We start from the raw sequence: 27,934 nt of genomic DNA on the forward strand, positions 1-27,934 counted from the left end.
TGAGAGATACTGGCCACCACGTTTGCAACAAACGGCAGAGGTGAAAATCCCCTAACGTTAGGGTATCCACACACATGCCACTAAATACATGTTAAAGTTCGCAAACAACTATTTTTAGTTGCAAATGCGAGTGAGACGCTCGCTCCTGCTGGACCGTATACATCTGTCCTCTCTACCTACTGTACATGCTTTAGCCTTACCATTATCCACAGCAAGTACTCTACCTTGTGCCGGCCCATATGTATGATGCTGACCACCGACGACGGATGTATAGCCGTCGTCATTTTTACTTCAGCTATATTAGCAGGGGGAAAAAACGCTGTGCTTCCAAAGTGCTCTGGCGCTTCCAGCTGGGCGTTTTCAGAAGAGCGCCTGCCTGCCATTTACAGCTAGGAAAAAATGCTTTGGTGGACAGGCAGCCTCACGAAAGTACCAGCAGCGATTGCCCGACCAATGAGAATTTGGTCGTATGAGAGCATGTCGACCAACTAATTAACCAACCGACCTGGAACATCAGCCCTACTGAGAGCCTTACTGCATTATAATCCATATAATTATATTTTTTTCAGGTTGAATTGTTACGTGGCGCCTGAATCTTTTCATTTACATAAGACATTTCCACCATAAATGAATGCAATAAAAGCACAAACTAGCGTACAAAGTCATCAGAATGCAGGGAACGAAGTGTTAAAAGCACACAAATTTCCAGAGGAAGGCCCCCCCCTGCTTAACATGTGGAAAATAAAGCATCATTTTCAAACGGACGTACAAAACCTGATGAATCAGGCCCGGATTGGCTAATTGGTGGGCCGGTCTGTTGTTGTTTTTTTGACGCGACGGCCGGCAGTGTTTAGACATGGCACTGGGTTGTCCCTAGCCTGCCTGCACTCGCAGGCCACTCTTTATTTGTTCTTGCAGCTCACCGTTCTCTACATTCATGTAGGGCTGGGTACCGAAGTCAATACTTTATAGTAGGGGCGTGCAAAAGATTCAAGCTCTACAGAGTCAAAATCGATAGGACAGAATTCCAAAAATCGATTCATATTCTTTTTTGTAGAAAAACATTTTTTTTTCCTTTCTCTTTCAATGCTCTAAACTCCCACCGATGCGTAAGAGAGAGTGTTCTCAACTGTCAGAGACATCGTAATTGCACAGTGGAGCATGCTCACGCCAAAACACGTAGACCAGCTTCTGTTTCTGCAAAATAATGTACAGATTCCAGCCAGTGGTGGACTATGAAGTGGTGTCACACACACACACACACACACACACACACACACACACACACACACACACACACACCTAAATGTGTATCCATTATGTGATTTTGACACATCACAAAAGTTCTGTTGAATGGACTGTAGTTGCCACAGTTCTAAAAAGAAAGGGCCTAATTTTAGGAAGTTTAATGTGCCTGGTCAAGTTCACATTTAACAGTTTTATACTTGCATTAAATGTATTTGAAAGCTGGCCAAAGCTTGGCACTTTTGCAGTTTTTAGTTGCAAAAGTTTTTATTTTTGTATGAAGACATAAAGAAATATCAAACTACATTTAATTTGTTGTTTCTTTTAAATTGTATGTCTACTGCAATCACATGGGAAAACTAAATACATTTACATACTGTGAATCGAGAATCGTTTTTGAATCGAAAATCGATATTGAATTGAATCGTGAGCCTAAAAATTGGAATCGTGACATTTTCTGAGTTGTACACCCCTACTTTTTAGGCACCGACCAAATTGCCTCTGAAGTATCGAAAAATGCCTCATCATTCAATACCCAATTTCAATACCTAAGGAGTAAATCTCATCAGGGTCAGTGAGCCAATAAGCAGGCAGCATGCTTCTACCAAGATCTAATAATGTCTGTGATTGGCTGTAGCGTTACACGTCATTGAGACACGCAGGAAAAATAAATAAACAGATTTGTGCAGTAATGTTGTAGGCTTAAATTTCTTTTTGTTTTATAAAATTGGTATTGGAAAAAGTATCGTTTAGGAACCGGTATCAAAGTCATGGTATTGGTATCGTTACTGGACATTTTTTAACAATACCCAGCCCTACATTCATGCAGCCCACGCACAGAGTGAAGCCTGGTCAATGATGACTTATTTAAAGTACGGCATCTTGCTAAAACAAACTAAAACAAACCGTCACCTCGTACACTTCAGTCAGCGGTGCTGAAGGATGCGACCGCGACATGTGAGCAAAAAGAAGCTACAAGAACGGATAATAGAAAGCGCTGAAAAAGTACAATTAAAAAAAAAAGGAACGTTATAGAAAGTGACATGGCCAGATGATCTAAACTGAGCAACTTTTGAAAAGAAGATGAGACAGGTCAGCTATGCTAGTAGGGCAACACATACTACAGCGTGGCCTGCAAACCAGCGTTCATGTTTAAGAATCAAACTTTTCCTTGTACACGAGTACAATAAAAGACACTGCATAAACTCCGCTACTGTGTGTTTATTTAAATATAGGAACACCTACGTGTAGGCCTAAAAGATGACTGACTCACTTTTAACTATCACACATTCCATCACCCATACACTTTCACTGTTACATTGAATGCAGTATAGAGGTGGATGAATATTGTCTTTGTCCTCATGTATTTTTGTTTTGTTGTGTTTGTTGTTGTCAATGTATATATGTCACCATTATGTGTACCTTTTAATTTACGGTGAATGAGTGCTGTATGACTGCTGGCTGTCTCTGTTAGTCCTATGTCACCTGCCTAGGGCCTGCAGATGAAAAATTGTTATTCTTTTACTAATTCTGGCATATTTACATGGTGTTTTTTATACAACAATGTTCATAATATTGTTATTGCATAAAGAAACCAATAAAATTAAAAAATATCTGCGCTAGTTTCTACGTTAGGTTGATAAATGTGGGTCATTAGCTTCGGGAGGTAGCTAGCTAGCTCCGGCTAACAGGCTGTGAATGGTTTAGCTAACGTTAGCTTAGCCTCATTAGCACAGCAGTAAAAACTAACCTTCTCCTCGCAGCTTCGTCTCCGGTTTTAAAACCACCTCCAGCTGTTTCCGGTGTCGGTCCATGTCAGAGTAGCAGACTAATTCCTCGGGGGTTTTCTGCCGTTATTTGGCTCCGGCTAACGGCTCCTCTCCGCTGACTGCTCCGGTGTTTAGGTCGGTAACATATGAACGGTAGTCGTCTTCTTCTTCCTCTGTCCGTTCCCGGCAGACTAGGCAGTGTTACCGCATTGCTGCCCTCCGCTGGTGATGAGGACAGTCTCCATTAAAGATCCTCCTGAACCTTTATTTTCCTCAACGGCTCCGTGGATTTAACTATCAAGAAGAAATGTAGAAATAGGCCATTCAAATTGTGAAATGTGTACTAATCAACTTGAACATACAAAGTGAAATAAGCTTCACAAGTAGGTGGTAATGGCGCCGTGGATGTGACACATGCCTTTGGTGTGGGAGACCTGGGTTCAATTCCCACTGTGGTGAATGTGTGCATGAGCAAGCCCTAGTTGCTCCGGAGGCGTGTGACCTCTGACACATATAGCAATTGTGTCATAAAACGTCAGCTAAATGACATGTAATGTAACAAAAGCTGCAATTTTCTTTCTGAAATAACTTAAAGTGCTCATATTATGCTCATTTTCAGGTTCATAATTGTATTTAGAGGTTATATCAGAATAGGTTTACATGGTTTAGGTTTCACCATATTTTTTGTTGTGCTGCAGCTCCTCTTTTCACCCTGTGTGTTGAGCTCTCTGTTTTAGCTACAGAGTGAGGCATCTCACATCTGTTCCATCTTTGTTGGGAGTCACACATGCACAGTAGCTAGGTAAGGACTACTAGCCAGTCAGAAGCAGAGTGTGAGGGCATGCCCTGACAGTACCTAGGTAAGGACTACTAGCCAGTCAGAAGCAGAGTATGAGGGCGTGCCACACTAGCAGCTAGGCGAGCGTGTGTTACAAAGTGACCCACGTTTGTCTCTGAAGTAAAGGCTGGACTACAACAGAGCTGTTTGGAGCAGTTTGTGAACAGTGTTTTCTGTTGGAGATGGTAAGTCCCTTTGGGGTGGACTTTGGGCTTTTTCACTTTGTAAACCTATAACGTGCACAAAAAAGATATACAACACAATAAAGGAAAGGGAAAAGGCCAAAAAGCATAACATGAGCACTTCTTACCCACAATATTTTACTAAATTAAATAACAAAAATATCCACAAATTCCTATTAAATGAATACACAGTGTGCACCCTTATAAACAACGACATTCAAGACGGATGTAATAGGCTTTGATAACTAGTGATTGTGTAAATATACTTTGTACAACCTCTGTTGTCTGCTTGCTCTAAAAAAACTCTACACTGATACTCACGTGACCGTACACAACGCACACGCTACTGCCTCAACACTGACAACTAATACATGCATGGGGTAGTGTAATTCAGAGGGCAGATTCAACGTAGATTCAACAGTTTTTAACGTGCTAAAATGTATTTACTGTGAAGTGTCTTTGAGTAACATGTAAAGCGCTATATAAATAAAATGTATATTATTATTATTATTATTATTATTATTATTAACACAGAACCATACAATACATCAGGCATCAGTGAGAGGGAGAATGGCCCGTTGAGAGACCGTGAGCGGCGTCGGAGCGGCTGTGTGAGAGAAAGACGACGTGAAGGGAGCTACACGGAGAACAGTGGCTTCATGTGTTGTTGATACTGTCAGTAAAGTGAAGGCTGTTACAGCGTGGAGACTGCAGTGCACACAGAGAGTCACGCACACAGCCCACCTTTTTTGATTCCTCAAATCACACAATTTATGCGGTTATGTGATCGCACAGAGTGACATCGCGATTGCGATTAGATTAATTGTGAAGTCCTAAAAGAAATATAAGAAAGGTATATCTGTTTTGAACGTGGAAGATCTGTACAGTTTGTGCGGGATTGTTGGTCAATTTAAACATTCAGCATTAAAAACAGGCGAACTTCAGTCAACCCATACAGCTACTGTTCCTTTTCTCGTCACCACGAGAAAACACGTCAAAGACAAAATGTAAAAATATGGTCCAGAGCCCAAAACGTCCTCCAGCCTGAAAATGCCGCGCTGCATTCAGCAGAATTTGTTTCTCTTTTTATTATTTTTCTATAGTAACGACGACAACAGAGGCTGTACAAATGTCTAAGAAAGGATGTAAAAAAATGACCAAACAGTATCTCTTTAAACATCAGGTGTATGATCTTCACTCAGACATCTGTCTCAGTTGTGTGTCTGGTTTTCACTCTGCATCCTGTTAGTCCATCAGTGGAGTTCTGCCTCCATCTAGTGGCTGAAACAAAGAACAGCACGTTTTCTTCTCCCTTTCTCCCCTCTTCACTCGACTGAATGTATGGTACATGAAAACACATGAAATGCAGAGCAACGCAAACATAGGCTATACTATACACCTAGTTAATTCATCAACCATTTCTGTTATCTGTGATAAAAAAAATAAAAAATAGTAAATTGATTATTTGAAAATCGCCTCGGGGCCACTTTGAGGAAGAGCCTGGAAGACGCTCAAACCATGCGGTCGGTCCCTTAAGTGACACGCGCCTTAAACCACACCCAGCAGTGATGTCACAGGGGTCCTGGTGTACACCTGGGCCACGTTCAGCCCCGACAAAACGAGCACCTTAGCAAAACGGTGCACACACCGTTTTGAGATTGAACGTGCGGCTGTACATCGCTGCATCAAAGTTAAACGTTAAATGTGCCCTGTGGAGTTGAACAAGTTGGAACAAAAGTTATGTTTGCCTTCAGTGTAGGGCTGCCCGATATGAGGAAAATGTGCGATATGCGTTAGCCAACTTTCTACTTGTATTCCACTACATCTCAGATGGAAATACTGTACTTGTTTACTGCATTACATGCTTTAATTACTTTACAAATTCTGATTATCGAAACAAAACATAATCAGCTAGTAAATAATGATGTATAGTTGTAGATTAAAACCACCCAGCAGCATATGAAGTCGTTAGAAATGTGTACCTTATGGATCAACTTTGACCCTTTGGGGGTACATCACCAGAGGTTGTACCTCAGAAGACATAAATGGACCCCAACCGTACCTTTCTTTCTGACAGTGTCCTGAGCCACAATAAAGGAGGAAACACTCTAGAATCAGCAGTCGGAACATTTAAAACTGCAGCTTTGGTATACAGACTTCACTGAAGCTGCAGTGCAAACAGTTAGCATTCATTCCAGTACACATTCATGGTACTTGTACTTTACTTGGGTATTTCTACGTCATGTCATTTATCTGACAGCTTTAGCTACTTTGCAAATTAACATCTTTACATCCAAAACATGTGACGAGTTAATAAAATCAGAGGTTTAGTTATACATTAAACTTCCCAACAGCTGAAACCATCAGTACATTGATCAACTAGTCGACTGACAGAAAATGAATGGGAAACTATTTTGATGGTTGAAGTAATTTTTCTTAATGTAAAAACCCTTTAATAATGTATTGGTAATAATGTTAAGGTTTGGACGCTTGGTTGGACAAAACAAATGTCACAATATAAATATAATAAATATATATATTATAAAATTGAATTGCAATACGGAAGTATTACGGGTCATACATACGACTTCTGGGTAACTGTAAACTAAATGTACGTGGGTTCCTTTAGCAGCTGGTAAAGGTGGAGTTCAGAATTATACTGAAGTACAGTAGGCCTACTTAATTGAATGTAGGCTACTTATGTAACGGGTGATATGGACAGATGTTATGTATTTCACCAAAACATCGTCTTTATTTCATTAATTCTTTTATTTTGGGAATTTTACCTCCTGTGTGTTTTTCGAGTGCGCGTGCGTATGTGTGCGTTCGGTACGTTTTCTGCGTGATGACGTAGTGCACTCGTGCGTGCGTGCTCCGGTCAGAGCCTTTTCCAACATGGCCAGAGGTATGTTATCAATGATTCGCGCTCCGTTGATAAAAGTGTATGAAAAGTTATTAATTTTAACTTAAACGAGGGCAAACTACTGTATTCCGTTCTATGTAACATCCGACTTGTCCCGTGTGAGTTCTACGGTGGTTTGAGTTCGCTGTCCGAATGTGTTAGTGAGTTCTGTCGTAAATGGAAGGCTAATGCTAGCATGCTAATAAGTAAACCTGTCCGTTCACAGCATGTAGCTACTGTATGCGTTTTGCTCTTCTATCAGGGGAGCCAGGCGTAGCAGACGAACAACACACAGCTCATGTCCTTCTGTTGACACACTACAGGTAAGGAGATGCTTCTCTGTGTTTAACTTCCAAAATACTCGGTGGTTTCTGTGACATTAAAAATACTTTAAATGAGTAGTAGTTCCGCCTACAGTTAAGCAGGCGGTCTGCAATGACGCCGAGGACACATTTCCGTTCTCACTGCTTGTCTAGTTATCTAGCTGTTCAGCCCTCAGTGACTGCCTTGAACTCGATAAAGGCTTGGGAGCTGTCAGAGGACGCGTTGAACAATTCAACTCCTTTTTAGAATGTTAATTAAAATGTTCACAGCTTGAGTTTTAGTAGCAAAAACACCAGCGGCCTCATTTATAAACAGTGCGTAGAAAATGTTCTAAATTCTGTCAGAGTGAAATTTAGTACGCGCTTAAGTACAAAAAGATCTGTATATCAAACACGCGCAAGCCAATCGTACGCACACCAGTAAGTAATCAGTCTTGATGAATCCCACCTGTTCTTAACGACCATGCTCATTCAGGATTAGGCCATTTGCATTCAGGAAGGCCTCCAATTAACCATATATGGTAACAACATGCCATTTATCAACCACGTGACTGTGTTTTTTTTCCATCACCGCAATGATGGGAAAGAGAGCAAAGTAGAGGAACTTCTCAAACACAGAAATGGAGGTACTGATAGATGAGGTTGAATCCAACCAACAAATATTGTTTGGTTCACTCGGTGCAGGACGTATTACAAACAAAAGAAAAACAATGCTGCGTGGGAAAAGGTCACAAATATCACAACCCAAATCCAGCGGTACATTATTGGGGAAGCGGTAGAAGCAACAAAAAAACTGCAGAAATCCAAACAGCCTCAGAAAGACAAACCTGCTTAGCGAGAGCTGAAGGATTTAGATTAGGTGTGAAGAGGCTCAGAGAGATGGACGGGTTCGAATTATTCACGTTTGGACTGAAAAGACGCTAACGTGTGTTGTTTCTTCACTTTTTTTGTAAGTTGCGTCTTTTTTTTCCCTCAAATACAGGCTGGAGAGAACTTCGAGGAGGACGGCGCTCAGGCGGACGTTTGATTTTACGTTCACAGAGAGTTTGGCAGTTTGCGGAGGAAAGTTCCAGAAGTTGCTTGAACATGGACTCCATCTACAGTGACCACGCGTACTCGCACTGTTTCAACCATCGAGGTAAGCTGATGATCGCTATTAGCTATTTTATTGAATAGAAAAGAATAGTCTTTGTTGTCACTGTAAATTGGATGAGGTCCTTTCGGTGCAAAACATCTGCAAAAGTGCAATGCAGTGAATAAATAATTATAAAGGAGCCTCTAAAAGTCACTCGCGCACACACACACACACACACACACACACACACACACACACACACACACACACACACACACACACACACACACACATATATAAAAGAGATGCGTTTAAAAGAAAAGAAAGTAAAGAGACAATACAAGACATTCACTGCATGATTCATCCTTAATACTTAAGTAGCCTTAAGTGCAGTTTCTGAGTTTGTCTGTCTTTGTTTTAATTGAACTGAGAATGTCTGCCCAGGGACAGTAGTTCAAACAGAGCGTCCCGACTGAGGTGGATACGCTGGGCTTTTTTGAGGCAGTGGGAACTGTAAAGATCATCCAGGGAGGGGAGAGGGCAGCGAATGATGGGCAATGACAGCTGGCAAACCGCACACAGGCCATTAATAATAATAATAATAATAATAAAAAATACCAATACAAAATAAAGTGTTAAATATAATGTACCAGTAGTCGTGTTTCCATCCAATTGTCAAGCGAACTTTAAAAAAAAAGAACATGTAAATTAGAAGCTTTTCCATCAACTGGTTTTGAGCGAATAGACTTACGCAGAGCGTAGTTTCATCACAAGTTGACGTTACGCATTGGTTGTAGATTGCAAACCGGCTTAGTAAATCAAAGAGTTTAGAAGCTAAGTTCTCTGGCTAAATGGAGAGACGAAGCATTGGACAAGTTGACCACCTGTGCAGAATACAGAGTTGTGGCAGAGACATTTGGTGTGCGACCCTAGGTGGTGGGTGGCGCAGGATGCGGGATGCGTGGTTGCTCGGTTTAGTAAAACCTAACAAAGGTTTATGAACTATTTATTGAAAACAATGACTAGGCTACATAACATTAACATACTTTTGAAATAACTATTTACATATTAAACATATCAGACTAAAAGATGATACAGATTAAAGGACAATTCCGGCGCCAAACGAACCTAGGGGTTATTAACAGATGTGTACCCACTCTGTCGCTCTCTGGGACGTGTTTTCATGCTAATTGAATGTGTTTGTAGCTTGAAAGAAGCTAGCGCGGACCGCTGACTAGCTTACAACGCTAGTATTCGGGGCACAGGGGAAGTAAAAAAAAATTGCTATTTATACCACTAAAAAGGCTCGAAATATCACCACACTTCAACGGTAGCATAATGAGGGTCCCTAAATGTTAACCGAAGCAAATAAATGTAATATTGTCCAGTTGCTAACATTGTATATTTAGGCAGCTGAATAGTGTTGATGTCAGCCATGGCACACCCTATACTTGCTCTATGTATGTACAATACACCAGCAGACCACAAATACACAAAGGAAGCTCATACAGAAAAAGATATAGGCTTACATCAGCAAAATTATCAGACTGTTGTACACTATGTGCAAGAAAAAAGAAAATATGCTGCAAATGTATCAACCTCAAGGGTCATCCAATCTCCTCTCTGTCTGGCCACAACATTTTATCGACATCACACCTGATATCCTCCCTTGAAATGCAATGAGGGAAATAATTTGCCCCCCCCCCACAACAATCTGCTGTGATATCGTCACCTGTTTGCATTTGGTTGCTCTAAATTGTGAGGAAATTGTATTGTTCCCCATATAGCCTACGTCTATTAAAAAAAAAAACACATACCTATTATGTATCTAATATACTGTATATGTGACAGGTTATTGGGATTATTGGTTGCTCTATTTTGCATGTAGGGATTTACACAATTAACAGGTGTACTGTATAATTGTATTTGAGAATAATATGGTTCAATAGCAGATGAATGCAAACTATTTTGATCTGCAAGGCTTACTCAATGTGTCTTGTGCCAAAGCAATGAGAAATGACTATAGTCATATGAACAACTGAGCAAATGTTCATATAAATAGACATATAGTTTGACGAAGTTTAATAGTCGTTCGACGATTGTGCCAAAGCGATTTAGGAAAACTGTAATGGACTCAGGAACGGGAACTGAAGGCTCAGTTAGAAACGATTAGCTCTGTTAGCGGTTAGCTCAATTATAAAGAAATGGAGTGGCGGATACTGGTTACCAGGGGTAACAACCAAACTCTGATAAATGAAGTGCGGCCGCGGCATTTCTACGGTTTGTTAATACAGTTAATCCCAGGGCAAGACCACCAGCAGCGTGCTACTACTAACTAGCCTCTGATCCTGAAGTGAAGCGGTGACGCTGTCATGTACGCAGAGCGCGACTTCACAAGGGGGAGGGGCTGGAGGCTGCTGGTCTGTGTGCGCTGTAAAAAATACATTGTTGATTGGGAGAAAAAAAATGTAATTCGGATGTTATCTGCCTGGGCAGGTCTCAATCTACCTAGGCGGTACACCCAAGTAAAACCTATGTATGGGAAACGCTGTGTAAAATGTATAAGAATTTTAGAAAGAAAGGTCAGCTAAGTTCAGTGTGGCCTAAAGCCAGTATAATACTTTTTCTCATAAACTGATAGATAATATTTCATATTATGCCAGAACAGGTAGGCACAGTAACACTTACTAACATTTGGCTAGCACTACTCCACCTTGGTAGTTTAAGAAGCAGTCTCATGCCATCATTATAAGCCACATTTTTTTCTCTGCATGTAGCTTTTTCTGTAAGAATGCCACAAGTGGGCAGTATATAGCCGGGTACAGAATGCTACGAATAAAGCTACTTTCACATTTGCAGAACAAATGCTAAATTTACATGCAAGAATATTAGCTTGAGCATACATCTTACGACATTGTAAAAAGGTAAGGAGACAAAATTCCACCTTGACGAACTCTGTTACAAACATAAAATGGTTCTGATACAGAACGCCCCCATTTCACCTGCATAGACCAATGAGAATACGAGTAGGCTAGAATTCTTCAATTACTTCTGGGACTCCTATGATGCAACGTAAGAAATACATTTTCACGAGTTATGCAATCGAAGACCTAAGAGGCATCTATAAAACATAAAAGTTGTGGAATTCAGGCTATTATAATGGTCTAAAAGTTCCTTTTAAGCAAATATACACATCTGTCAGGGTTTTTCATGGCTGAGAAGAGGCCTTTGAATTGACGCATACCAAGCGCGGAGGGGGGTCTAGGGGTCCTCCCCCAGGAAATTTTGAGTGTCAAGGACTTAATTTCCTGCCGAAGTCGAAGTCACGCCATTCTACTTCCTGGCCATGGGACCTATCTTTCGAAAAAATATGAACTGGAGTTAACGGAGAGATAATTATGTTTTGATCCGGTTCGAATTCAGCCATGGATTACAAATACGATGTTCGTCAATTTAAAAGATAATTTTTCAACTGAAGAAAGTCTCACTTTATTGTTAAACTGTTGAAGTATAAGACTGTGAAAATACGTAATTAGAAAGACTACACACTTCAAAGTCGCATGGATGACGTCTTACTCAAATGAGCAGCGGATCTTGCTCGTTCTTTTGCTTATCTGCTGAAAAGACTTCACTGGATAAAACACATCAGGTAAGTTCATTACATGTGTTGTGGAACAGAGCTCAGCTAGCTAGCGAGCATCAAGCTAGGTGACGTAAATTGTGTGAGACGAGAGATGTAGTTCACTGATCGGTTTCACACAATGTCATATGACAAACCTACGGTTAACTGAGACTTTCTTCGGTTGAAAAATGATCTTTTAAATTTGTGAACATCATATTTGTAATCCATGGCTCAATTCAAACGGGGTCAAAAAATAATTTGCCTCTCCCCGTTCACTACCGTTGCCTCTCTATACATTTTCAGGCACACATTTATGGTGAAAACGTCTTTGATTTATGTCAAGGAAAATGCAAAATTCTGGTGGCAGGTAACAATAGTTACGCCCAATAGCCGCCCATAAATGGAGGTTTACTCCTCGACGCAGCGGCCGCGGGGTCGACTCCGACCTGCGGCCCTTTGCTGCATGTCATTTCCCCTCTCTCTCCCCTTTCAAGTCTAAGCTGTCCTATCCAAATAAAGGCCTATAAAAAAAACCTAAAAAAATTGACCGCAAAGTCCAGTTCATTCGATTAGTATGAGCAGGGCACAGTCGTATCTTTTTTTTCCCCAAGGATCAGATTTTGCTCCTTAATTGAAAAATGTGGGAGTGACTTACATAAGGTAACTGTTATTACTGATGTAGTTAATTTGTACAATAATACAACATTGTTATGAATACAAAACATTACGAAGTGTAATGGGTTTCTTTTGGTGGTGAAACAAACTGTACCAAAACACGGAGGAAAATATTTAACGCTACTATGAGACGTTTTTACAGGTTATAGCGAGCATTTAATACTGATAGACGCCAGCGCAGCCCACTGCGCAGACAGATAGCTGTCGGAGCTCCAGCGGAAGGAGAGCTTTGCGTCCTTCAGCAGCGGTTTCTCGCTGCGCCGCTGGTCCCCAGAGCAGCATGATCACCGGGAGAGGCGGTACAGTCTGACTCTGCAGACGGAGATCCCATTAGCGCTATACAGCGGAGTGTTCAGTTCCAGCTCTATGCAGAAAAAAGCCTGGGCTGTACATTGTTGACGTTTAAAACCAAAATGATTGTCAGAACAGTGTTTCCCACAGGTTGCGAAGCTACATGTGTTAGTGGGTGGCGCAGGATGTGACTGTGCATGCACTGTGTGATGGCTGAGTTCAGTAATAAACTAGTCAAACAAAGGTTTATGAGCTATTTATTGAAAAGACTGACTACGTAGCAAGAAATAACCATTTACATATTAAACAAACCAGACTAGAAGGTGATACAGATGAAGTGTAATAAAATGTGTGGTTGAGCAGATAAAATACCAGAACGGGACCAAGAGCTGAAATGTATTAACAGTCTTAAAACTATACTGTGAACCATTCAGAAAGTTACATGGTATTATTAATAGGACTGTCAAAATAACGCGTTAATTTCGATTAATTAATCGGAGAAAAAAATAACGTGTTAAAAACATTAACGCAGATTAATCCATTCTATATTGACGTTTGCATACAGACGAAAATCTGGTGCCACTGATATGTCTGCACTTCTCTCTGGTGCTCTGAAGACATTACAGGCAACAAACACCGCTGCATGTGACGCTAGTTAACACTATACTCAACAGCAGCTAATGTTAGCCTACCGCTAGCTAGTAGCTGGATTAAACACTGTTACAATGCTGAAAGCTAACGCTAAACGGTGTAAAGTGTGACTGTGTTTTACTGTAGAGGATTCAACACCGGTATGTAACAATCTGCAGCTACCGTCGGAAAACAACACAGACGGTGCGTTCAATGAAATTGGTAAACTACAGCTTCGTGGTGCATTTGAAGTTATTGTAAATGTCCTTTTCCTATCTGGTTGTTGTTTTTGTCGTTCAACAGCAATTTACTAGTGAAATAAGTTAATGTTATTGTTATACATTATTATTATTATTATTAAATCATTTAATTTTGACCATATGGCCTTAGCGATAAACAAGCCGTTCTTTAATGTCACCAACTGTTGTTTAGTACCCTTTTTTTCTTTTCTTTTTTTACTTTCTTAAAAAGTATCGGTTCAGGCACCGATTAAATTTTTTAATCGATTGACAGCCCTATTTATTAATATCAACCCTGTGATCACCTCCTAATTAACCCCTATAAAATCATATTACACCAAGGCTAGCCAAAATGAATTCTTGTTCAGTTTGATTGATTTAGATCATTGTTAATTTTTCAAGTGTTTTAAAGGGGTGGTTCAGAATCTTGGACATAGGACCTTATTTCTAAGTTAGCCAGTGTGTTATTTATCAGTGGAGACAGTTTTCAACACTTTTCATCCAGTCCTTCCAGTTGCAGAGTTTGCTGGTGCTAGGCTAGCTCAAGTCAACAGTATCTACTAGCCTGCCATTAAAAGCAGTCTTACACACTCCACAGTACACCCGTGGCAAATAAATTATAACGCCAGACTATCGATGTAAATGTCTGTTGATAAAATAATGTTAGAAATGTTTTTGAGGGACTAGTTTCTCAACAGCGGCGGAATTTTACTTAGCTCCGGTTAGTAGTACTGCGCCAAAAAGTAAACAGAGAAGCGCACTCCAGTGGGGAAACCTAGTAGCTGCTGGCTTGGACATCAAGACACCGGCGGACACCTACTCAAGTGGTGAATGTGTAGTGATCATTTTAGACCAGACGACTTTGGAAAAACCCTGCAATCTAAAGGACCACAAGACACTGACAATGAATGCGGTTCCATCCGTCTTTCTAGATGCACCAACAGCTACTGATGAACAGGTAATAACTTTCAGTAGGCTACTCTAGCTAATAAAGCTAGCCCCTTTCATAATGTTAGCCTAGCTGCTACTGATAGATTGAGACTGACAATGTTAGTGGAGATAACGTTACAGTTCAATGCATTGGGGAGCGTGACAACGTTAGCTAATGGTATAGCTACACTCTTGGTAGATACCTGGCTGGGCTAACCGCTAACTTTAGGTAATTGCTGACAGAAACGTCATGTACGCTCGGACAGTTCACATGCAAATTGCTAGCCTGTGTGCTTTCATGTACTGGTAACGTTATGTGAGTTATAGCCTGGCAGAGTGGAATTAGTTGGAGCTCACAGTGGCAGGTAAATAAACTTGCGTGACTGTAAACCAGCTTTCTCGGTAGCCTAGGTAACATCACTCCGCCGCTGCTGTAGCCTATGCTACCAACTACAGGGAACAAAGTATAACTATGGCAATGCGATGCAAGGGTAGTTTTAATTCTAACCTTATTTTATCAACAGACATTTACATCGATAGTCTGGCATTATAATTTATTTGCCTCGGGTGTACTGTGGAGTGTGTAAGATTGCTTTTAATGGCAGGCTAGCAGATACTTTTGACTTGCGCTAGCCTAGCACCAGCGAATTCTGCAACTGGAAAACTGGATGAAAAGTGTTAAACTGTCTCCACTGATAAATAACACACTAGCTAACTTGGAAATGAGGTCATATGTGCAAAATTCTGAACCACCCCTTTAATCTGTGTTTTGGGGATCCTAATAATGTTAAACACGCTTTTTTGTACCATACATGTCCCTGTGGTATTCATTAAGATCACATCCGAACAGATTTCTGTCATTCAAACAACTCTGGATTGTAGTTAACTTTCAACAATAATTACTTCTTTCACCAGTAAACTGCGATTAAACGACAAACGCATGAGAAAAGGGTAGTTTACAATAACTGTGAATGCACCAAGAGGTTGACAACAGCAGTGACCAGGTTTGTGTCTTTTAGCTCATAGCTTTAGCGGCAGACTGTTGTACATCCCGGTGTTGAAATCGAGACACATTTTACACCGTTTATAGTTTAGCTGTCAGCTTTTTAACCATGTTTAATCCAGCTACTAGCATTCCGAACCGTGAGTGTTGATCCGTACAGATCAGATTAACTACGGTCCGTTACACCACTAACTATGCCAGCCACTTAATATGTGCTGGTCTGTCTCAGTGTCATCTTTACACAGCCTGCACCTGGGGTCCTGTATGGTAGACCTCGGGCTTCATTGATCTTGTGCTCAGCACTTGTTCTTGTGCTGCCATGATTAGTGCCTCTATCTTTGAGACCAGTCTTTTGTAGCCACTGATATTTCTTTATCACCTTCTTCGTTTCTGCTGCCTTAGATATTCACTTAGCAGGTCATCACTAGGCATGTCCTGTGTTTCCTTTAATAGAAAACAATCAATTAGTCATTCGTCTAGTTTCAAACGGACAAGTTGCCTAATTGGTGTCAAACCCTATAAAAGACAGCAGTGACAAATGTTTGTAATATAGTGCAATAGCTTACCTTGTGTTAGGGGAAGACTTGGCAAACAATGCGCTCAAAGTTCATGCTGATCTGCTGGGCAATGGAACAGAGGCTTCTAAATACCGCTTCCCCAATAATGTACTTGTGGATTTCGGTTGTGATATTTGTGACCTTCTCCCATGAAGCATTTTTTCTTTTGTTTGTAATACGTCCTGTACTGAGTAGGGCTTTACAATTAATCGCAATTTTATAAAAATCGCAATATGAACTGGTGCAATATCCAAATCGCAGTTTGTTAAAGGCAAAATATGTGTCGAACCATTCTAAATTAAAGTATTGTGGTGCTGCAGAGACGTCCCGGCCTACAAATCGTACCCTAAAAATCTTTGTTTGGTACAGATCCTTGCAAAAAATCACACTTCAATAATTTTTTTTTTTATGTATTTTTCAGTGAAAATGAGAATAATGATACAAAAATGATCATTCCCTCCAATATCGTCAATCATATCGCAATGTCAGTCAAAATAATCGCAATTACATATTTTCCTTATATCGTGCAGCCCTAATTCAGGGTCACATTAATCTGAAAAAATGTCCGGTTATGTAGTATTTGGTTTAAAAGCCTTTATCTGTGATTTTTGACTGTAGAAAGTGCTGCTATATTCTATTAATGTCCACTGCTAACTATAGTAGCTACATGCTAACAGCAGTAAAAGATGTCATCTTGGCTGCCAATGTTAATAAATTCTCCCCAATTTTGGGTCTCTCGCTACTGCTGAAACGTGCGATTGGGTAGTATTTAGTTGTGAACCCTTTATCTGCGATTTTTGACGGTAGAAAGTGCTGCTTTGTTCCAACACAATCGAACCTTAGCCCACTGCTAAATATTAAGTAGCTGCATGCTAACACTAGATAGCTGTAATCTTGCAGGCCAATGTTGGTAATTTCACCCCAATCTCACATTACTGCTGGGACATGTCCGGTTGTGTAGTATTTGGTCTAGAATCCTTTTATTGGTGATTCTTTTTATGGTGCATACTCCGTTGCAGTCAATGTCAGGCTCTGGAGTGCAACAACAACAACTTAAAGAGACAGGCACTCCAACAGAGCGTTTCATACAGAAGGTGAATACAGGTGCAGCAGCCATGGGCAGCATGAGAAAGAAAGTGTTTTTTGAACATTGAAGCATGCAAACATGTTCTAGTAGAATCACAAATTACAAGTATGAACCTGAAAATGCTATATAATAGTTCCCCTTTAATGTTGGCACAGCGGAATAGCGTTAGCACCAGCTGGCAAGAATGGTGGCTAAATTATGTTGGATATTTTAAAAACAATAAACTTCACAAACGGAAGACGGCTCCTCTCTTGAGCACACGTTTTTCCGGTTTGTCTCCGGTCTTTCTTCATCCTCTATCAACAGACTGTTAATGCTACCTGGCTAAATAGCAGCTATAATGTTACCCAGTATGCTGTTCGGTGGTGTAAATTTAGATACAATTATTAGTGTTAAGAATTGTTTATATTAGTGCTGGGCAGTATGACCAAAAATTTGTATCACAGTATTTCTTAGGACTCTGGTGATTCCACGGTATATCACAGTATTTTGTTTCTTTTGCTCGACTGGGCCTTTATGTAGGTTTATAATGGCTTATTTTACTAAAACATTTCAATGATCCATCCCATCCATCTTCGTCCGCTTATCCGGTGTCGGGTCGCGGGGGGAGCAGCTCCAGCAGGGGACCCCAAACTTCCCTTTCCCGAGCCACATTAACCAGCTCCGACTGGGGGATCCCGAGGCGTTCCCAGGCCAGGTTGGAGATATAATCCCTCCACCTAGTCCTGGGTCTTCCCCGAGGCCTCCTCCCAGCTGGACGTGCCTGGAACACCTCCCTAGGGAGGCGCCCAGGGGGCATCCTTACCAGATGCCCGAACCACCTCAACTGGCTCCTTTCGACGTGAAGGAGCAGCAGCTCTACTCCGAGCTCCTCACCCATGACTGAGCTTCTCACCCTATCTCTAAGGGAGACGCCAGCCACCCTCCTGAGGAAACCCATTTCGGCAGCTTGTACCCTGGATCTCGTTCTTTCGGTCATGACCCAGCCTTCATGACCATAGGTGAGGGTAGGAACGAAAACTGACCGGTAGATCGAGAGCTTTGCCTTCTGGCTCAGCTCTCTTTTCGTCACAACGGTGCGATAAATTAAATGTAATACCGCACCCGCTGCGCCGATTCGCCGACCAATCTCCCGCTCCATTGTCCCCTCACTCGCGAACAAGACACCAAGGTATTTGAACTCCTTCACTTGGGGTAAGGACTCTTTCCCTACCTGGAGAAGGCACTCCGTCGGTTTCCTGCTGAGAACCATGGCCTCAGATTTAGAGGTGCTGATCCTCATCCCAGCCGTTTCACACCGCGAACCGATCCAGTGAGTGCTGAAGGTCACAGGCCGATGATGCCATCAGGACCACATCATCTGCAAAAAGCAGCGATGAGATCCCCAGCCCACCGAACTGCAACCCCTCTCCACCCCGACTACGCCTCAATATCCTGTCCATAAATATTATAAACAGGATTGGTGACAAAGCGCAGCCCTGGCGGAGGCCAACCCTCACCTGAAACGAGTCCGACTTACTGCCGAGAACCCGAACACAGCTCTCGCTTTGGTCATACAGAGATTGGATGGCCCTGAGAAGAGACCCACTCACCCCATACTCCCGCAGCACCTCCCACAGTATCTCCCGGGGAACGTGGTCATACGCCTTCTCCAAATCCACGAAACACACGTAGACCGGTTGGGCATACTCCCAGGCTCCCTCCAGGATCCTTGCGAGAGTAAAGATCTGGTCCATTGTTCCACGACCAGGACGGAATCCACATTGTTCGTCTTCAATCTGAGGTTCGACTATCGGCCGAACCCTCCTTTCCAGCACTGGGGAGGTTCCCAATTTACCCGCACTACCCGTTTGGGCTTACCAGGTCTGTCCAGAGTCTTCCCCCTGACCCAACTCACCACCAGATGGTGATCGGTTGACAGCTCTGCCCCTCTCTTCACCCGAGTGTCCAAAACATACGGCCTCAGATCAGATGAAACGATTATAAAATCGATCATTGACCTTTGGCCTAGGGTGCTCTGGTACCAAGTACACTTATGAACATCCCTATGTTCGAACATGGTGTTCGTTATAGACAATCCATGACTAGCACAGAAGTCCAACAACTCTGGTTTAGATCAGGGAGGCCGTTCCTCCCAATCACACCTCTCCATGTGTCTCCATCATTGCCCACGTGCGCGTTGAAGTCCCCCAGCAGGACTATGGAGTCCCCCACTGGAGCCCCATGCAGGACTCCATTCAAGGTCTCCAAGAAGGCTGAACACTCCGAACTCTTGTTTGGTGCATATGCACAAACAACAGTCAGTTTTCCCCCCCCCACAACCCGCAGGCGTAGGGAGGCGACCCTCTCGTCCACCGGGGTAAACTCCAACGTAGCGGCGCTCAGCCGGGGGCTTGTGAGTATCCCCACACCCGCCCGGAGCCTCACACCCTGGGCAGCTCCGGAGAAGAAGAGTCCAACCCCTATCCAGGAGTATGGTTCCAGAACCGAGACTGTGCGTAGAGGTAAGCCCCACCAGATCTAACCGGTAGCGCTCCACCTCCCGCACAAGTTCCGGCTCCTTCCCCCACAGAGAGGTGACGTTCCATGTCTCTGCCCGGGTCTGGTCCGTCGAGGCCCCTGACCTTCACTGCCACCCGTGTGGCAGCGCACCCGACCCCAGCGGGGTTCCATTCTTTGTCTGGCCCCTCACCTGAGACCACTTTGCCATGGGAGACCCTACCAGGAGCACAAAGCTCCAGACAACACAGCCCTCAGGTTCATAGGGACACACAAACCTCTCCACCACGATAAGGTGATGGTTTGCTTGGCTCCACAACATTATACAATAATGCTATATGAAGAACAATGCATGAAACTGTTACAGAATCTAAACTACTTGGTTATATATATATATATATATATATATATATATATATATATATATATATATATATATAGTAATACACGTACCAACAACTTTAAAAAAAAAAAAATTATTTTCAAAACAAAATTGTAATATTACTGTATAAACACTACCCTGGCCACAGTTAACATTATGTTGTTAAAGGTACAGTAGGTAAGACTTATTAAACTAACTTTCTGTCATATTTGCTGAAACTGACCCTATGTTCCAGTAGAACTACATGAAGCAGGTAATTTAAAAAAAAAAATCTGGCTCCTCTGGCACCACCTACAGCCTGTAGTGCGACTTGCAATAATCCACAGGTCCCTGTTGTGATGCGTGGCCGGGGGGGGGGGGGGGGGTGTCTAACTGCGTGTCAATCACTGCTCATGCACACGCATTCATTCTCCCTTATGGGGGGAGGGGCTTAGGAGACCGGGGGGAGGGACTGAGAAGTTGCCCATGTTCAGATTGTTTGGCTAAGTCCTGGATCTTCGCAATCCTACCTACAGCACCTTAAGTGGCCGACTGAATTGTAGCTCCACTGTCAGCGTGCTTCAGTGTTGTTAGAATAAAGTTAGAAGTTTGGCGGAAGTATTTTGGCTAGGCAACACACCCTAAATCCAGTGTTTTAATCATTGCTCTGAACCCGTCTTTCTCGCCGGTCTGTAGCACGACCGGAGGTGGATTGTTAATGCTTTCATAATGATGCTCCGCTGCACGCTTGAGGTGACATGTCTTTAACGTTAGCAATGCCGAGTAACGTTAGCACAGCCGAGTAACGTTAGTGCGATGAGTAACGTTAGCACGAGCAACAACAGTGGCTAAATTAAGATTTTTAAATAAAAAAGCTACGGAAAAGCAGGCAGATCCTCTCTTGAGCACACGTTTCTGCTGTATCTCAGGTCTTGTCCCTTTCTCAATTCACTTGCAGTGTGCTTCGGCCGTAGTGCTCTCCGTGGCCATGTATGAAGGTAAATATGGTGCAAAAAGGGAGAGCTTGTAGAATACAATGTGAGAACTTGCAGAACAAAAAATCTGAACTTGTATGTTAAAATTTGCACTTGTAAAAATTTAATTTGCACTTGTAAAAATAAAATTTGCACTTGTAAAAAATATTCACACACATGTGATCTGAATTTGAAGTCATACAAAGAAAAAAAACATGAGAGCTTGTAAAAAAAATCAGAACTTGTAAATTGAAATTTGCACTTGTAGAAAATGTTCACACACCTGTATTCTGAATGTGAAGTTACAGAAAAAATATTCACAAATGTGTAGATTGATATTTACATGAACACAATGACAGCTGCAAATTTATAATGCAACATTTACTCGTATACTTTTTTTTTTTACTCTGGTTCATTTTCCATCACAACCACAACTCAGTGATTACAACCTCTGGAATCTGTCACTGCAACTTCACATATGTGTTCTCTCGCATGACAAAGTGGCGAATCTGCGCACCTCGACTTTCACAACACTCTTGACGATACATTTGGTGAAGAACTAATTTGTACCTGTGGACTTAGGCTGTGGAGCTCTGAGCTAACAGAACGGGAAAAGCAGGGTTTCTATCGCCAGATGAGGGACGACTCTGTCCGGCTTATTTATGTAGCATGGAAACTTGGTGGAATAGCATGCTAGCGTTAGCTAACTAGCAGCCAGTCCGCTTCTAAATAAATACCTTTTAATTATCTAAACACTTTTTAACAGTCAAACTAAAACACTGGCGGTGAGCTCCACGGCCTGCAGCCGCAGACGGACTGTCATCAATGGGGATCGACCAGCGTAGTAACACTGCTTTTGCCAGAAAGCTTTGCTGCCGACCTCGACCTGCAGTCGGAGCTCCAGCGGGACACAGAGAGCCCCACATCCGGTAGCAGCGGCCCATCCCCCGGCCATTACCAGAGCTTGCTTTGCTGATGTTGTGCATCCCTGCTAAGAATTGCACCCGCTTGGGCAGAAACAATCATTTCTGCAGAATTCATTGCTGCCGAAAATTGCATCTAGGTAGCAAGGAAATGCTACTACAGAGTCTGATAAAACATTGATGTCTCTAAACCTTCTAAAATCCTAATCATTATTGATGAACATGACAAAGAGATTTACTATTGCCTAGTTTTTAAACAGTACTTTGCCTTATAAAATCATTATTTTCCCTAGTGGATGCAATTCTCGGCAGGGATGCGAAACTTGGCACCTGTTACCCACTGATGACGGTCCGTCTGCGGCTGCAGGCCGTGGAGCTCACCGCCAGTGTTTTAGTTTGACTGTTAAAAATGTTTAGACAATTAAAAGGTATTTATTTAGAAGCGGGCTGGCTGCTAGTTAGCTAACGCTAGCATGCTATTCCACCAAGTTTCCATGCTACATAAATAAGCCAGACAGAGTTGTCACTCATCTGGCGATAGAAACCCTGCTTTTCCCGTTCTGTTAGCTCAGAGATCCACAGCCTAAGTCCACAGGTACAAATTAGTTTTGCACCAAATGTATCGTCAAGAGTGTTGTGAAAGTCGAGGTGCGCAGATTCGCCACTTTGTGATGCGAGAGAGCACATATGTGAAGTTGCAGTGACAGATTCCAGAGGTTGTAATCACTGAGTTGTGGTTGTGATGGAAAATGAACCAGAGTAAAAAAAAAAGTATATGAGTAAATGTTGCATTATAAGTTTGCAGCTGTCATTGTGTTCATGTAAATATCAGTCTACACATTTGTGAATATTTTTTCTGTAACTTCACATTCAGAATACAGGTGTGTGAACATTTTCTACAAGTGCAAATTTCAACTTACAAGTTCAGATTTTTTTTTACAAGCTCATGTTTTTTTTCTTTGTATGACTTCAAATTCAGATCACATGTGTGTGAATATTTTTTACAAGTGCAAATTTTATTTTTACAAGTGCAAATTAAATTTTTACAAGTGCAAATTTTAACATACAAGTTCAGATTTTTTGTTCTGCAAGTTCTCACATTGTATTCTACAAGCTCTCCCTTTTTGCACCATATTTACCTTCATACCATGCATCGGTATTATGGTATATGCAAGTTACCTATTTGTGAAATGAATACCGGTATAACGCCCAGCACTAGTTTATATCACAAATTGTTCTGTGCTATGGGTTTTTTCCTGTAAAAGTGAGTTAGTTGTGGGTTATTAATTGTTAGTTACTACCATGAGTGAATAGGGTACGCAGTTAACAGGGGTCCAACAGTTTTTGACCAAAAATAATTCACTTTGGGGCGCCTTGTTGGCTCACCTGGTAGAGCGTGCGTCCCAGACTCAGTCCTTGCTGCAGGGGCCGCGGGTGCAACTCAGACCTGCGGCCTTTTGCTGCATGTCATTCCCCCTCTCTCTCCCCTTTAATGTCTAAGCTGTCCTATCCAATAAAAGCCTAAAATGCCCCAAAAAAATCTTTAAAATCCTTCACCTTGATTATAGCGCTGCCTGCTGGTGTATATGTCTCATTTTTGTGTGTCTGAGGTACGCCTGTCCCCAAACCATCTAACAGCTGGAATACACCGCACATATAAGTGTTGCGTAGCATAGATGCGTTCCTGGTCGTGCACCTGGCCATTCATACTAGACGCGTATTTCTATGCGCCGGTCACGGTTCTCTCTTTCTATCTCAAGAGAGAGGATGAGTGTGGATAACTGTGGTAATTGTAGTGGTATTGTGTCTGTGTGTTTGTGTGTCTGTGTGTCTGTGTGTGTCAGTCTCGGTCTCTCTCTCCGTGTGCCTGACTGCGTGTTTTGGCTGTGTGTGTGTGGCAAGACAGCCCAAATCACCATGGACCCAGGTGTTTTATTTTTACTGTGTTTTGTTTTTGTAAAGTATCTGGCTGCACTGTGGTCTTCTTGTATGTGATTACCTGCCTGGCTTGACACATACGCTTGCGTCACACACAAGAAATAGAGGAGACATCTGACCGTTGGCAGAAAAGGCAGTTGGACTGATCAGTCGGCTCCCCGAGGTCCAAAAAGTGCCTCAGAACACACTGAAGCGACGCCGACTCGAGCGTATGTTCTGCGCCTGCGCGAGACGTAATGTGTCTCCTTAACGGCAGGCGACGCAAATCTTGTTGCCCAAAAAATGAAAACTGGCAGCTGATTGGATGAACGCGTCACGTGGGTCTGACTGCTCCCAGATTTTTCAACCGGGGACTAATGTTTCGTTAATGCTTCGTTCGATCTCATATTTTACGAAGATAGTTCACCGAAACGTGTTTCTGAAAACATTTTAAGCGAGAAATAGGCCATGCAGTTGCTGAATCTGTCTTCATTTCAGATCGACAAAGGTCAGTTTAAAAGATTTTCTTCAGATTTCGAGAGGCTTAGTCACGCTCATCCTGCTCGTCAATTACGGGTTGGCACTCCACCAATCAGATTGGTCATTGAGTCCGACTGCCCGCCCTCCGACCCAGCAAGTCAGGTCGGCCAAAATGAAGGCCGACAGCTCCTCCGACGGACGACGGCATGGAACACACCGAACAGACTCGAGTCACTGACCTCGCCAGACTGTCCGACGGCCGATTATCGGATTGGTCGTTACAGGCATAAGGCCAAATTGAAATTGTCATTAAAAAACTAGACTGTGTGAAGAGCATGTACCCTAGAGCCTTTTGTGCAGACTCATTGCGGCTAAAACGTCAAGATCCAAGAAAGAAAATGGGCACAGCTTTTACAGCTGGTTGGTGAGCAGAGTGGCAACATGAGTTTTCAGAATGGAAGTGTACTAGCTCTAGGCTTAAAAACTCTGCAGCGAGGCGAGTTGTGCTCACTGGACTTTGGGGACCTGGGGTAAAGCAGATGATGTCATTATGAACCTGCGTCCTTATCGGAGTGTATTAAGCTAATTAGCGAAGTATTGTTAAGCCTTACATTAATGGCTGTTTGTGTTTCAGCTTTACCTTCAGATGTCCAGAAAGTGATTGTTGGTGAAGAACATCAGCAGGAGTGGAGCTCCAGTCTGGACCAGGAGGACACAAAGCCCCCCAACATTAAAGAGGAACAGGAGGAACTCCGGATCAGTCAGGACGGAGAGCAGCTTCAAGGACTGGAGGAGGCTGATATCACCAAGTTCCCATTCACTCCTGTCCCTGTGAAGAGTGAAGATGAAGACAAACCTCAGTTCTCACAGCTTTTTCAAAGACAAACTGAACAGATGAAAACAGAAGCTGGTGGAGAGGACAGTGGAGGACCAGAACCAGCCATGAACTCAGATCCAGATACACATTTACAGCCAGATACTGATGACCAGACTGGAGACTCTTCTGAACCTGAGGCTGATGGCAGTGCTGATTGGAAGGAGACCAGAGAACCTCAGTCTAGTTTGGACTCTCTGAATAATGATGAAGTCCCTGTCAGTGATTCAAGATGTACTACTAGTGAGAGAGAGTGTGGAGAAAAACTTGGCACCGGTGGACTTCTGAAAAGACACATGAGATCTTATACAGGAAAGAGACCATTTAGCTGCTCAGTCTGTAAGAAAGCATTCATAAAGAGTGGACATTTACAGGAACACATGAGAATCCACACTGGAGAGAAACCATTTAGATGTACAGTCTGTATGAAAGATTTTAGGTGGAGTGGACATTTACCGACACACATGAGAATCCACACAGGAGAGAAACCATTTAACTGCACAGTCTGTAAGAAAGCTTTTACAGTGAGTGGAAGTTTACAGAAACACATGAGAATCCACACAGGAGAGAAACCATTTAGCTGCTCTGTCTGTAACAAAGATTTCATACAGAAAGGACATTTACAGAAACACATGAGAAACCACACAGGAGAGAAACCATTTAGCTGCGTAGTGTGTAAGAAATCTTTCACAGAGAGTGGAAGTTTAACGATACACATGAGAATCCACACAGGAGAGAAACCATTTAGCTGCTCAGTGTGTAAGAAACCTTTTAGAGAGAATGGAAGTTTACAGAAACACATGAGAATCCACACAGGAGAGAAACCATTTAGCTGCTCAGTCTGTGGGAAAGCTTTTACGGTGAGTGGAAATTTACAGAAACACATGCGAATCCACACAGGAGAGAAACCATTTAGCTGCTCAGTCTGTAAGAAAGCTTTTAATGAGAGTACACATTTACACAGACACATGAAAACCCACACAGGAGAGAAACCATTTGGCTGCTCTATCTGCAAGAAAACTTTCATAGAGATTGGAGGTTTAAGGAAACACATGAGAATCCATGTATTTTAAGACGTGTTGCATGGAGATCCAGTCTGGAAGGAGAGGAAATTAATGAATTCTCTAAAAGTATCATGAGATGTAACCCTCGATGTAAAAATCTAAAATCCGATAATTAGTATTTTAGGTTTTAAAATTCCTTAAACATTATTTTGACATCTCTTAAATTAAGTCTTAACAAAGGTTTTTACTGTTTAGAACCATGGAACTCTAAAGGTTAACTTGTTCATCTTTGCAAATTAACTGGACTTATTAGGAAATTGCATACAATGCTAGCCCTCTCATAAATGGCAGCTGTTCTGTAGTCACAAGGAACAGCCACCTAATTCAGTCTCCCAGCAGACTCTCCAGTCTTCACTCCTAAGTTTGAAGGGCTGTGACATCCCTGTTAAGGTTGGATACCGAACTCTGTAATTTTTTGGGTACTGACCAAATTACGTCAGTACTACCGAGGACAGATTCCCGTTAAATTAAACTGTGCCAAATTTCCTTTCCTGAGAGCGCGTAATTGCAAGGTTATATGTCTTTTCTGACTGTTGAGAGCGGAGCTCAGTTGCAGTACAGACGGAGCAAACTCAAGCAAACTACATGTCTGCAGGGAACAATGCAATGCGAAGTGCTTTACATAAAACCATAAAGAGCAATTAAAAACGGTCATGAAAAGAAAATAGGCTATAATAGAATAATTATATAATAGCATAATAATTATTCGATTTAATAGGTTGTAGGTACAGATTTTATGCCGGTCAAATGCTGTGAATAAATACAGTATTTCCTCTGTTGATTTTACCGTGGCGGCCCACCAATAAACAGGGTGATTACTACTTGTCACTTATCTTAGGCAAAGTGACAAACAGCGACGAAAGCAATGAAATCCTCACTCATGCGGGTCCCGTGAAACATGACAGCTACAGTTTATTGGAAAATAGCATTGTGGACACTGAATTTGATGAATTTACTGTTTCTCAGTCTGATTAGATTCAGATGTCTATTCGATCGACTATCGCCTGTAGTCAGTTCATGTGTACGGGACATTTCATAGATATGCCCTAGTAGTTTAATTAACTAGTAAAGCAAAGAGTAAAATAGCAACAACCAAAAACCCATACTGTGCTGTTATTGTATTGCTCATATTTCTTTGTTAAATTGTGTACTTGTAGAGAGAGTTACATTTTTTACATTTTGCTTATTTGATGAAGTGTGAAGTTCTGCGATATCACAAACCCTATAAAAAAACCAACTGCTATTTATGGTATTATTTATGGTACTGCTATTTTTCTTGACTCTTCCTCTACTCCAAAATGAGCCACAACTCTACTCATCTCTGAGTGGTCCAGATCAGCTCTCAGTTAAAGCAGAGTATCAGGAAAGTAGCTCATGACATACATTTTTTTTCAGCATGTAACGCGATTGCCTGCTTAGAGCCACAATTCTCCCAGTCTGGCTTTCCCACATCGATGGAACTGCTGCGCTAACA

General features: G+C 42.1%; 3 protein-coding genes across 6 annotated transcripts in view; 2 read left to right on the forward strand and 1 right to left on the reverse strand.

Annotated features, from left to right (window-relative positions):
• LOC116058582 (gastrula zinc finger protein XlCGF57.1-like) overlaps positions 1 to 3,187 on the reverse strand; it is a 308,880-nt gene extending 305,693 nt beyond the window's left edge. For all 3 annotated transcript variants that reach the window (XM_035998325.1, XM_031311471.2, XM_031311469.2), the window contains exon 1: positions 2,996 to 3,187. In XM_035998325.1, the coding sequence (XP_035854218.1) occupies positions 2,996 to 3,059 (64 nt within the window). In that variant the 5' untranslated portion in view covers positions 3,060 to 3,187. The remainder of the gene's footprint in view (positions 1 to 2,995) is intronic.
• The window catches only part of LOC116058583 (zinc finger protein OZF-like), a 228,922-nt gene that overhangs the window by 54,532 nt on the left and 146,456 nt on the right, over positions 1 to 27,934 (forward strand). The window lies entirely within an intron of this gene.
• Positions 6,932 to 27,701, forward strand: LOC116058581 (zinc finger protein 501-like). Its single transcript, XM_031311468.2, has 4 exons — positions 6,932 to 7,097; positions 7,199 to 7,259; positions 8,242 to 8,397; positions 25,157 to 27,701. The coding sequence occupies exons 3-4, from the start codon at positions 8,346 to 8,348 to the stop codon at positions 26,467 to 26,469; spliced, it is 1,365 nt and encodes a 454-aa protein (XP_031167328.1). The 5' UTR covers positions 6,932 to 7,097; positions 7,199 to 7,259; positions 8,242 to 8,345; the 3' UTR covers positions 26,470 to 27,701.

Source organism: Sander lucioperca, chromosome 24, assembly GCF_008315115.2.
Source record: "Sander lucioperca isolate FBNREF2018 chromosome 24, SLUC_FBN_1.2, whole genome shotgun sequence".
NCBI lineage: Eukaryota > Metazoa > Chordata > Actinopteri > Perciformes > Percidae > Sander > Sander lucioperca.